We start from the raw sequence: 13,116 nt of genomic DNA, 5'->3' as shown, positions 1-13,116 counted from the left end.
GGCTGCCCTTGCAATGGAGTGTGCCCTTGACCACCATCCCACGCAGAGAAACTCTTTTCCACCCCCATCTAAAACAGGTGGTAAGTGCACAAGGACAACAACAGGGGAGGGGAGAAGAAGAGAGGCAGGAAATGAAATTAACAATGAAGCAAATACAAGACTCTGCATGAGGCAACAAAGCCAAGCGGCTGCAAGTCAGGAAGGAGGAACGTTCCTTGGGTCCCAGGGCTGAATGGAGACACAGCCAGCGGCAGAACGGCTTTATTCAGTTCTTTGCTTGCCGTGTTTCTAGTGTGTGAAACAGGGTCATTAGAACAGATAGCCACTCCTAGAATTAATGACATTTTAAACGAGTTTAATACTTTGAAGAATTAGGACCCTTCCCCAAACAAGCAAGGCACACCACTCATGCAAGAATCTATCCACTATCTTTATATCAGAACTTGTTATATTCAAGGGGGAAAAAAATCTGTAAACCAAAGAACTCCCACACACAGGGTCAAGATGAACATACTCTTCTTGTTGAAGATTTCTTTTGATTTATTGAGAATCCCAGTCTGTTAATGAGCTGAGATCTCAGCAGAAATTTACAAGGGATCGCTATGGGATGCCAGTTGGCCCCCTTCACCCTCCCCATCCCGAGCTGCATTTTAGCCAGAACTGAAGGGAGAGCAAAGATGATAAAATACAACCTCAAGGGTTCAAAGCACTGCTGGGTTGCAAAACCAAAACCAAAACCGAGGTTTCAGCTAGACCACAGCCACATACATTCCCTGATCTGGAACTATTTGACTAGACGTCACCAAAACCAAAGCCACCTAAACCCAAAGCCTCAGGCTGAGCTTAGACTGTCGCTCCTGCTATCAACATTAGTCAACTACGTGGCATTTGCTAAAAATTTATTTGAATGCTATTGCAATTAAACAGCAATCATTAAGTTACCAGTGTTTCCTCAGGGGACATGCTGCTAATACAGCTGTCCTCATACACTTTACTCAAGTGACACAGACTAGATTAATGGTAACTTTCATTTACAAGGCACCTTTCCCTCTGAAAATACTCTACCCATTAGAGACACACAGTAGTGGCTGTAAGAAATCTCTGTTTAAATAACTCTCCCAGGGTGTGCTGGAGGAGAAAGCAGAGAGCTGCATTAAGATAGGGGATTGATTCATGTGCCAATTTTCCCATGGCACCGTCACAGGGATCTCTCACAGCAGTGCAGTGAGCGCCAGTCACCCAGAATATTTGAGAGGCTCTCAAAGAGGCAAGTGTTTCTGTCCCCGCTCCTGTCTGGGCTTCCCAGAGCGGGCTGGAGTGTGAGAATGGGCCTTGCACAAACCTGAAGCCCTGGGCCCACCTTGCCTAGGATGGGAGCCTGAATCCCTGGAGCCACTACCTGGGAGAGCAGTAGGGAAGCTTCAGGAGGCCTGTTAGAGGTGGTGGCAGGTGGAGGGATCAAGGACCCAAAGACCCTTACTGCACTCTCCGGCATCAGGGTCAGTGTTGTGTCCAGTGTCCTCACCCTTTCAGATCCAATGTCTCCATCCCAGCCCTGACCAGGACACACTCCCTTCTCCCCACTCAACAGGAGACACTGTTCCCATACAAGACACTTGACAGAGGAGGGTGGAGGAAGAGCCACAGAAATGCCCTTGGTTCTCTCCCCAGCCAAATGCAGGGACAGTGCGGCTGAGGGGTAGATGCACAGTTTGAGGCCACAGCTGAGCTGCAGAGCCTGAATCACACCAGTGGGCAGAACTCAGACCTCCAACACTGGGATTCTCCTCGGGAGAGCAAGGAGTGCTGGGAAAGCCACAACAGGTGGGAGAGGGAGGGGGTGGTGCATTCCCCTGTTGCCAGTGACTGACAGGTCTGGCTGTGCCCTCAAGCAGGCTGACATACCCACCGTAACAGACCTGGGCACCATGAAGAACAGAGTCTTCCCCCAAGTGATAGAGGCAAATACACGGTGCTTTAGAGCCCCAGAGCTGCAATGAACACACACTAACTACAGAGTGGTCATCAAACAACTTTTTATCCTTTTTTATTTAAAATATCATTATAACCAATTGACATACTAGATAACAATGTATACATTCCAGTGGTGCACGTGTAATGACCGATGGCATGGATGATAAAAACCACAATGATCTCAGTATTTCTCCACCAGTGGCTAATTGGGAAGGGGTAGAAAAGAATGGGGGAGGGGAGGGTGGCACGTGGGAAAGAAAACGAATTGTCATTTTTCCATATTTAAAAGGAGTGTCCTTCCCCTCCACACTTCCCAGGACAGAATACATTTCAATATCCACATGGAAGGGAGCAGGAGGAGTGATCACGAGAATTCAGCCAGTTTTGCTCAACTTTAGTAATAAGTTAAAAGTTTAAGAACTCTCAAAAATAGACTAGATATTGGGCCTACAAAAGTAATTCATCTGTATGCAAAGCTTACCAAGAATTATTCCTTTTGTAAAATGTAAAGGATGGACTGATATTAATAGTTAAGTTATTTTTACCTACAAAAAACAGACTACAATAATAAATTCACCAATTTACATCTAACACAATTTTCTGGATGTACATTATTGTATGTGAGCTATATATTACACATGAACATCGTACGGGAAGTATACATGATACATACTTACTGATATTGTCTCAACATTGGCCGATAGGCTGGGCTTTTTAAAAAGGGAAATGTACTTTATGTTTCACATTCAGGGTAGATCCAATAGTGAAGGGTAGCTCTGTTTACTCAAGAAAGCACAGAAAGTTTGTGTGAGGTAGTTCAATAATACACTAGTTTCACTTTTAGCAGTGGAAGTGGAAATGTGTGAAGTTAACTTTATTCAAAGAAAATTTCTGTAATGCAGAGAAATATAAGATGGGGAGAAGCCAATAAAATGTTTTACTGAAACTCATTTAAGAGCACTTAAATAAGAGCAATTAAGTGAGCTGGAAAGTTTGAAAAGAGTTACACATACAACATATTCCTCCATTAAGAACCTCTAGCCTTATTGAAAAAATGCAGAAGACTTCTAATTCATCTCCATTCTCCAGTCTTCCAACTTACTATAACTATGTAGGGAAAAGTAGGTCAACTGAAACATTAATGGGAATATACAAAGAGTTAACACAATAACAGAAACCGCTATAAAGCAGGTTAGAAAAATATTCAGAGATTGGCAGTCCATCCTGGACTATTTCAGCGACTCAAGTCATGAAAACCAGACACAAACTGGAATGTTCTCTTCCTCCCAAATGTTCTGAATTGACAGTGTGTATAACACTGTTTATGTGTACTACTAGTATTTTTGATGGTTTATAGGAGTGTTTCTAAGTTTGAGATGGGTGCATTGTATGTTTAATGTGGGACCAGCATAGTCATGTGTACACCAGAGACTGGCCTGTCAGGTGCTTAGATCTTGCATTCTAACTTGGAATGTGTTAGTCTGGGGGCCAACGCTCCTATCACAAATCTACACATCTAACTTCATTGTTCTACTTACTTGTGCAGTATATCAGTAGAGGGCACTGTCACCATAACCTGTAAAATCAAGGGTTGCTCTATCCTAAACAAATTCCTTGGCATTGTATAGATAATTTGTACAGCTATTCTTTTGCTTTGTGGGGATTTATACCATGAAAGCTGCTAGCCCATATATAGCAAATCTCTTCTAATTTAGATCCCCAAGCTGGAAAAGCTACCCTGGATCAGAGATTGGGCCATTTACCTGAATGAGTTAATTGGTGGAGACTGGGCCTAACCATGTTAGCATACAGGGTTAATAAACCAATCAGTATTGTGTGATTTAAATGGACTTCAGCTGATTCAAACACACACAAGTTTAAATAAGATAAGCTAGATAAAGACAGGCAGCCTCCTTGTGTTGCATTGAGTGAAGTCCCTTAACACACAAAACAGGTAGAAGCACAGGCAAAGGCAGTACAAACTTCTCCCACCAGTCTGTTTAATACTGACCTGGAAGGACCCACTTCTAGGAGGAGTTGTCGTCTGTTCAGTCCTGGCACTTGTTGCAACGAGCCAGAAAATGGGGGAATTCATTCAGTTCTTAGTGGGCAGGTGTCCACCTCGATTTACATAGGACATTAGATGTGGGTCACTTTCATTCACTACTAGTCTGGGCTAGACTGCAGCTGAAGTCCTAGAGGTGGAAAAGCTGTGTATCTTTTAGCACAGACTGTTGGGATGGAAACATTATGGAACTATTTATCAAAATAATAAACCAAGTTCAATGATACTTAGCACATCAGAAGTATAACATGTATTGGATATTAGACATCTACCTACATAATGTAAGAACAGCAATGGACAGGACAATTCTAAATAACAGGCAGGACAGTTCTAGCTAGCCACCTGCTTATTGTTTGCATCCATATGCAATTGTCCTTGAAATATAAAATGAATTTCGCTGACTAAAAAGAGAATTCAGACTAGCAAACTGTTACAATGGCTTAGAACTTCAGAGCCCTAATTTGGCTTGGCTGAGCTGGCTTCACTGGAAATTTGCCAGGAGCCTGCGATGGGTACCTAATTTGCATAAGATACAGACTGCAATAATCTGAATACTTATTAGAAAGGTGGGACCCAGGAGGACTATGGGTGCTGGTATGCCCCATCCTGACTGAAGTGGTCTCTTGCTCTATAAATGCTCTCTTCACTTCCAGTACCTACTGCGGGCGGCACTAGAGAATCTAAGATGGGGGGGAGGAGGAGCCAATAAAATGTCTTACTACAACTCATTTAATGACAGGTTTCAGAGTAGCAGCCGTGTTAGTCTGTATTCGCAAAAAGAAAAGGAGTACTTGTGGCACCTTAGAGACTAACAAATTTATTAGAGCATAAGCTTTCGTGAGCTACAGCTCACTTCATCAGGAATGTATCCGATGAAGTGAGCTGTAGCTCACGAAAGCTTATGCTCTAATAAATTTGTTAGTCTCTAAGGTGCCACAAGTACTCCTTTTCTTTTTACAACTCATTTAGCAGCACTTAAAAAAGAGCAATTAAGTGAACTGGAATCTAAGACGGGGGGAAGAGGGGTTGTGCCAGAGATGACTACCATTCCAGAGTTCAGCTAAAACAAGAATGACTGGGGCCAAATTCTGCTCTGTTACACTGACATAAACCAGGAGTAATTTCATTACCTGTAACTGAGTTACTCTGGATGTATACACCAGTGTACAAGAACATAATCTGGGCCTATATAATGATGTTATCCTGTAATACATGACCAAATACAGTTGGCTTTATGTCACAGTTTAAAATTTGATAGACACAAAATAAACTGCCCTGTTGGTCCAAATACAACAAGAAAAAAGTATGCTTTGCTCCAATCAACATCGTATGGCCTATCAGCTTTTAGATAACATACAGTTTAGCGGGGTTCTGTAAAAATAATTGCCTTAATAAGTGTGTGTTTTAAAGCTCACTACTGAAATATCAGATATAAGTGAGAACAGCAAAACTACACACCGCTATTACTTACCAGTGGTCTAGCCAGGCAGCGAAAATACAACTTTGCACTTCAACAACTGACTGTCAGCTTTCTTTGAGACATTACTATTTCTTGCAACCCCTTCTTTTATTTTTTTAAAAAGACTAATTTCTGTTAGATATTGAAAACAGTAAAAGATAATTGGGGAAGATAAAGTGGGTAAAAGGCAATTTTTTCTCTTCCAATTATAAATTTAAAAAGGGATATTTCTTCTATTTATCCAACAAATTCTAAAGGACCAGACATAGAGCAGCATTAGTTTCATTCTTGGATGATCTCAATAGCTATTTCTAGTCAGTCATTCTCTTAGGCTTTGTGCCTGGCAAGATTCCTGTGCTTTTCTTTTAAAAGTTCATTTTTGTAGGTGTCACTAATTTAAATCCCTTTCCACATTTTAATTCACTACACAAAATATTTATCGACACAAGGCAATCAATATAGCTTAGGTTCTGAGAAATCTGCACTTTTCAAAGGAATAAACTCTGGATGATTGTTTTACTCATTCATAAACAAAGTCAGTCAGTTACACACAAATCATTCGGTAAATATAAAATGTAAACAGTTAACATACTTCTGTAAAGAGCAGCACCATTTTACATGACTACTTAGCAACTGATCTACATGTTTCTTTTTCTTTTTTTTCTTTTTTTTTTTTTTTTTTTTTTTTTTAAAAGAGCATTGACAGCTGGGGCTTCAATGCTGAAAGATACTGAACATTCATGGCTTAAAAAGAACCATTATTAAGATTTCTGCTATGCTGGTCTGATAGTGAAGTGAAAGAGAAAAACGATTTATCTCGCACTGCTATTTCCCACCATTATCATGGCATATATTGCTCTCTTAATGCATTAGCTACAGAAATCTTACAACCTGAGGTTCTCCCCCCAGTGACTGGTTTACAGGAATAAGTTACTCTGGGTGAAGAAAGAGTGGTCAAAAAGATGGAGTTTTCTATACACACACCCAACACAGAACTGCTCTATCCTAACACAGAAAATAAGGAACTTAAACTCCAAAGAACCACATGCTATGTGAAAGTATAACTACAGCTATAGTTTTCCCTGTTGGAAATCTAGATATCCTGGCTCTACCTTGTTTTTTGTGTACAAAAACAGGCTAAGAGCTACTAGAAGTAAACAGTTTATTTGCATTGCAATGTATTATTCATGAAGTATCCTCTTTTTGTTTTATGAGATCATAAGCTTCAGCTTGCCACAGTTCTGCCACCATCTCCTTTTGGCAGGCTGGATACTTCTGTAGCTATAAAGATATGCTTTGCTTTATGTTTATATTGCCTCTCAGATGAGATGACTTTGCCCTGGGTCATAAACGGCTTCCCTAATGAAACTCACTAACTGCTGCTTTTATTCAATTGTTATAGGCAAGTAGACAGAATTAAAGGATTCTGTGTTCATTGCTACCACTACAGTAGCTATACCCAAAGCTATGACAGGCTACAATGTATTATTTTCTCTTCCACATGGGTAAAACAAGTGACCAAGCATATAACTTTGAAGGATAATCATGAACAAAATATTTGGAAAAAATTCTAATAAAAAAATTGAAAAACCTATAAAATCTTAAATAATACATGATACGGCAGAAACAACATGAATATGTGCTTTGATCAAACAAATCTTACAAATTCAGTAAAAAAAAAAAGATCAGCAGCATAATAGTAAAGCAAATATGCAGATTTTTTAAAACCATGATAAAATTATCAGGTTTAATATTTTACAGAGTTAATTACAGCAAAAAAAATACATTTTTGTGGCTGCTTTTAACACAACTTACAGTTTAAAATTACAGCACTTTAAAATGAATCCTACAATTATTTTTGAAAAAACACTCAAAAATAATACCACTGATTTTCTTAAAGGTGCCCTATCAATGACTAAAGGACTCCCCTTCCCATCCCCCTAAAAGACCAAGTAGTCATCTACAGCAACCCAGAGGTCCAGCGGATGTTTCCAGACTGCTGTCAGTATCAGAGGCCAATGTTGGATCTGTTGACATTGAAGACACATCATTGACAGATGATGAAGACGACGGATGTTGTGAACCATTGATCATTGCTGCACCTGTGCTATGAGAAACAAAACAGCAAATCAGTTGCAGATACAGTTGCATGGTTTAATACTTGCATTAGAATTTCTCTCTCTACTGGTCATTCATTTTTCTTGCCACTCAAGAAGCTTCTAAGAGATTTCTTGGAGTCCATTATTAAATAAGATTTGAGGATTTTTTATGTAAGTGAAGGGTTATATTTTTGAACCATTAATCTGTGCCAAAAACCATGGGACTTCCAATACAGGATGCTTGTAAATCTGAGATAAACACTTACAGCTGAGTGCCAAATTCAAAAGTGTGGCTGAGAGACAAAGGAGGTAATGGCATGTAGTTCTACATAAGCCCGAGAAGATTTTCAAAAACCCTAAAAGCTTCTAACTATTCTAATAGAACTAACTATTCTAACTTAAGCCTAAAAGTGGCTGAATTTTCAGAAATTCCAAGCATTCATGAGCTCCATGAACTTAGTGGGAACTGCTTAGTGCTCAATACTTCTGAACTTTGGCCACCTGAGAAAATTGTGGTGTTGGAGTCAGGACTCCTGGTGCTTTCTTCACTTGGAGCTGCTCAAGATTACATAGGGAAACAATGGCAGTTATTATCCCACCCTGTGCCACAGATCCTCCAGCCATGGAAAGGGGGTACTCTAATGACCCAGCTGTATTTGATACAAAAATACAAGAGTGGCTTCCAAAGGCCGTTCTTAGAAACTAGTTATTCAGGCAAACAATACGAGTGAGAAATTTGATCTCAATATTCAGTAGGCATTAAATGCAAGTGTTAAAGTGTACTTTTATAGTAGCTATAAAGAGATGTAACAAAGTTACAATAAGGATTTTAAAGCAAATTCAAGAGGAAAGCAGCTTGGTATGAAACAGTTACAAGTCTCATGCCTAATCATGAGCTACTGAACTGTGGCAGTAAAGTTACTAAAATATATAATGAGATTCCCGAGAGCAGAACATAAGAAATTAATGTCAGGTAGTGAGGAGCTGCTGATGGGAGAGAATACAACAGACAATAAAAAGGGATATTTCATGGAGCAGTGTCAGGTGCCCCAAAATTAAAAGACAGAGAAGAGCTGAGGATGGGAACAAGCACTTTGAGCAGCATGCTCATCAGGATCAGCCAATATTTCAGGAGGGTTTGGTAAAGGCTGACCTTTTTATGACATTACACTGCAGTTTTCTACATTGGCCAGGTAAGCCCAGGCACTGTTGCTATAAGAGTTTGCAGGAGGAAGACGGAGTCTCACTGAAATACAAACAGTGGGCACTAAATACTTTTAGAAACTCAGGCCAAGCTTATTTAGGATAAGTTTTGGCATCCAGCTTGGTGTGAATGTGTTGGTTAAATGCCTGTCTCTGATGATGCTCACTGGAACCTCATAGCTAGTCACCCTTTTGGAAGACACTGATCTAATGGATGAGCAGAGAGGGCTAGCAACTGATTTCTAATCTGAATTCTGCTACTGACATATTGTTACCTTGGCCCAGATGCACAGTTTTCCAGCTGTAAAATGGGGATATTTATTTGTATTGTGGTGGCTCCTAAGAGCCTTTGGGTATTCTACACAGCAAGCAGAAACCTGCAACAGCCAGTCTCTGAGCCCGGGTCTACAGACTTGGGCTTATGCTACAGTCCTAAAGACAGCTGTTGCAGCTTGGGCTGGAGCTCGGGCTGTGAAGCCTAGGTGGGGGTGGGTCCAAGCCCATATGTCTAAACAGTTATTCTTAGCACCGTAGCAAGAGCCTGAGTCTGTAGACCCAGGCTCAGTCTTGCTTCTGAGGGTTTCTGCTTCCCATGCAGTTGTACCTTCAGTCATAGCAAAGAATCCCATTGTGCAAGGTGCTGGACAAATAGAGAAAGAAAAAAAAAAAAGACAGTCCCTGCCCCACAGCCTTGCTTCATGGGGGTGTTGGGAGGAGTACTTAACTAATCTCTATATAGTGCTTTACATTTTCAAAACAGAGCATCAGCATCAAATATTATCACTCATGAAGTGAATTAGCTGAAAACAGTTTCTGCCAGAGTGTTCTTGAAATTCTAGAGTCATACTTTGAGCTATATTAACTATTACTCTTCAATCAGCTTTGCGCCTTTCTAGCTTACCACATAGATCAGGCTTGTACAGTGCTTTTATTGTAACCAACCTAAAGGGGCTGGTTGTCCACGTATAACCCCGTTCTTGGTCCTTTCCTCCAGGTCCATGACCTCCTTGTATATCAACTCTGTAAACATGACAAAAATAGTAGTTATATCAATCCAATACTCCAAACTGATCATTTTAATAAGATGTACATTCATCATTAACATTCCAGTTTCATAGGATTATTACTCTTCAGAACTATTTTTAGACAATATTAAACTACAAAGAAGATAGCAAAGAAAGGAACATATTTAGAACTGAAAGTGATGCACCAGTTTACAGCACCATTCTGCTGCAACTTCAAAGGTTTGGAGATCACAGAATGCACTGAAATTGCTCACTGCTTGGTAGATGATTTTGTCCGGGTCGGTTTGAGATGGAGGACTTCGAAGTAGAGCCACGAGGCTGAGGCAATCCATTCACTCGATGTTATGGAGGCCTCCTGCACAGATGAACAGGTCTGATGGAAGAACAAGGAGCGCAGAAGGCCTTATCTAGCTGGGATTAGGATGGCTCAAGGCAACATTTTTGAGAAGAGCTAGTACCCAGCAACACCACGATTCTTTGCTAGACATACAGACTGTGTTTATATAAGTCCATAACTATCCCCTCGGAAGCACACTTGGGGTTATGTGCCAAGTTGCAAGACCGCTCTGCATCAGAAACCATAACATTTCTTGAAGAACAAATGTTCCCCTGCCCCAACCCCATCACAGATTTTTCTCACTAGTGCAAATTCATGCCATGGCCAAGCCTGATGCACTGAATGGTGTTCAAACAACCTAAGTGTCGAACGTTACTGGTGCTGGACTGCCTCTCCTTTCCCAGATATCTTTGCCTAAAGGATCCTGGATGATAGCTAACCAAGGTAGTCTCGTCCAATCATTTTTTCTTAGCAGAGGCCTAGCCATAACTTGTTTGAGAGATGCTGGCAGATAACCCTATCTGAGATGTGTGGACAACCCTTTCCAACAGGAGGTTCAGATATTGATCAGCTACAATATCCACAGATACAGGTCAGATGAGGGTGGGCATAAGGAAACTGGCTGAGACTCACTAAGGGATAGTGGTATGGCTGTACCATCCCAATCTGAAAGTCACCATAAATATCCAGAAGCCATTCTGGATCAGATCATCCTTTTCTGTGGTGATTAAAAGCCACACACAGCATGAAAAAGATGCCTCTAAAGTCAGCAAGGGGTGCTCTAGGTTGATAAGATGGCCAATCACCCAGAGGTGGTTTTGGTTGGGTAGAAGCACTGGTAGAAGAAAAGGACCAATACCTTAGATGCAAATTGTCAGTGACAGATTAAAAGTGGCAAACTGAAGTGATTTCCGAGTGCAATATGGAAGAAGGAATTGTTTAGGAGCCACTATCAATGGTTAGAGACAACAGACTGGGGTAGCATAGCAACCCATGTGGCTACCCGCACTTGGCACTAGGCCAGGACAGAGGTATCAGACCGTGTTTCAAAGCACCCTTGGAGGTTACATTAGTCTCCTTGGGAAGCTCATCACTGCACATCTCCTACCTCAAGAGGGAAATGGAAGAGCCATGGCCTCACTCTCGAGGTGATGGTGATCAAACCAGATTAGTGGAGCATTTGCCTTCCTTTCTAGCTCGGGCCCCACGGTGAAGACTATGTCCAGAGTCTAATGGTAAAGGGCTCCAGACTATCTGCGGTAAGCCTGTGGTTGGCACAAGGGCTATACATTCTTATGCTAGCAGGTCAGAGCTGGCATCTGCATGTACAGTGAAAGTCTCCAGAGGTGGACCATGAAGTACCCCTTCTATTCCTTCTCTTTCTGGCAGTAACGGTTAAACTTTCTCCCAGGTATTTTAAGCACCTAAAAGGTTACCAATCTATTCAATGCATTATATTCGCATATTAAATGTAGCACTTTACACTTTAATAGGATTAGTGATAGGATCCATTAAGATGGATCCAGAGAGCATTAAACACCTCAAACAACTGAAAATTAACTAGAAATTTTAGATAAACAAGCAAACTCTGCAAGTAGAAAAACATGGTTCCAAGCCTACTTGCCATGGCAGAGGAACAGGTGATGGTTATCGTGTGGGACCTTCTACAACTTTACTTTGACAGCTGGATCTGCAATATGAGGCACAGGGTCAAAGGGCTCAAGAGGCACAGCACGTGACCCATGTACAAAAGAAAATGCTGACTGCTCTGAGCTCCTGCTAAGTGACTCTGCAAGATATAACTGATTGGGAAGGACTTTGTGCCTGTTATTGCTCAACACAAGGCAGGACTACTTTTGCCAAGTCTGTAACCTGAAGCCGTCCAAATCCTGTCATATGCTAGATCACAAGGTCCAACTGGGGAGGGGGCACGGGTTGGGGGCGGGGTATTCTGGTTATTTGTAAAGAGACTTTTCTAAACAAATAACAAACAAAAACATTTACCCCTGCCTGCTCACCAGTGCAGTGAATGACACAAAACCTAAGAGCAAGAAATCTAGGACGCAGCAATGAAAGTCCCTTCTTTGTTCTTTCAAGCTTTTAAAACCACAGAGATTCGGTAATGCATTGAAGTCAATTGTCAACAATAGAGGCTTGGATTGAGGACTTCTTTCTACCGAGTTTGCATTCAGACCTCATCACAAAAGAGTGAGTGGTGTATTTACTGTTACATAACGTATATATATACACATACATGTGTACATACACACACACTCTCAAGAGGATAAAAGTGTGACATTTGCTATCAGTTGTCTACTGATTTAGCAATGAATTTTGATAATTTATGGAGGAGATACAGAAAAGTGCAGATCAAGAAGAGGTAACTGCCACTTGCTGCGAACATATTCTTTAAAATCCAAAAGATACAAGGTCATTGAGAACTATATCGCAAAACCTACCATAATGTTATCAGCTGTATGACTGAAGTCATAAGGTTAGTTTCAACTAGGTAGTATACAGAAACAGCAGATGAAAGTATCTTTGTTGCATAAAGAAAAGAAGTACTTTTGGCACCTTAGAGACTAACAAATTTATTTGAGCATAAGCTTTTGTTAGCTACAGCTCACTTCATCGGATGCATTTGGTGGAAAATACAGTGGGGAGATTTATATACACACCCAGAGAACATGAAACAATGGGTTTTATCATACACACTGTAAGGAGAGTGATCACTTAAGATGAGCCATCACCAGCAGCGGGGGGGGGGGGGGGGGGGAGGAGGAAAACCTTTCATGGTGACAAGCAAGGTAGGCCACTTCCAGCAGTTAACAAGAACATCTGAGGAACAGTGGGGGGTAGAAATAACATGGGGAAATAGTTTTACTTTGTGTAATGACTCATCCATTCCCAGTCTCTATTCAAGCCTAAATAAATTGTATCCAGTTTGCAAATTA

The 13,116-nt window shown here is 41.0% G+C and overlaps 1 protein-coding gene across 11 annotated transcripts in view; it reads right to left on the bottom strand.

Moving 5' to 3' along the window:
• Positions 1-6,143: 6,143 nt before the first annotated feature.
• MAPK8 (mitogen-activated protein kinase 8) overlaps positions 6,144-13,116 on the bottom strand; it is a 122,761-nt gene continuing 115,788 nt past the window's right edge. For 5 of the 11 annotated variants that reach the window (XM_038409406.2, XM_043519485.1, XM_043519484.1 and 2 more), the window contains 2 exons: positions 9,743-9,820; positions 6,144-7,600 (listed from right to left, as the gene is read on the bottom strand). In XM_038409406.2, the coding sequence (XP_038265334.1) occupies positions 7,455-7,600; positions 9,743-9,820 (224 nt within the window). In that variant the 3' untranslated portion in view covers positions 6,144-7,454. Of the gene's footprint in view, positions 7,606-9,701; positions 9,821-13,116 lie in introns of all 11 variants that reach the window. The other 6 variants (XM_038409411.2, XM_038409410.2, XM_043519487.1 and 3 more) reach the window with 3 other exon arrangements.

Source organism: Dermochelys coriacea, chromosome 7 (assembly GCF_009764565.3).
Source record: "Dermochelys coriacea isolate rDerCor1 chromosome 7, rDerCor1.pri.v4, whole genome shotgun sequence".
Lineage (NCBI taxonomy): Eukaryota > Metazoa > Chordata > Testudines > Dermochelyidae > Dermochelys > Dermochelys coriacea.
The sequence above is the reverse complement of the archived record's forward strand: the minus strand, read 5'-3'. Positions and strand labels throughout refer to the sequence as shown.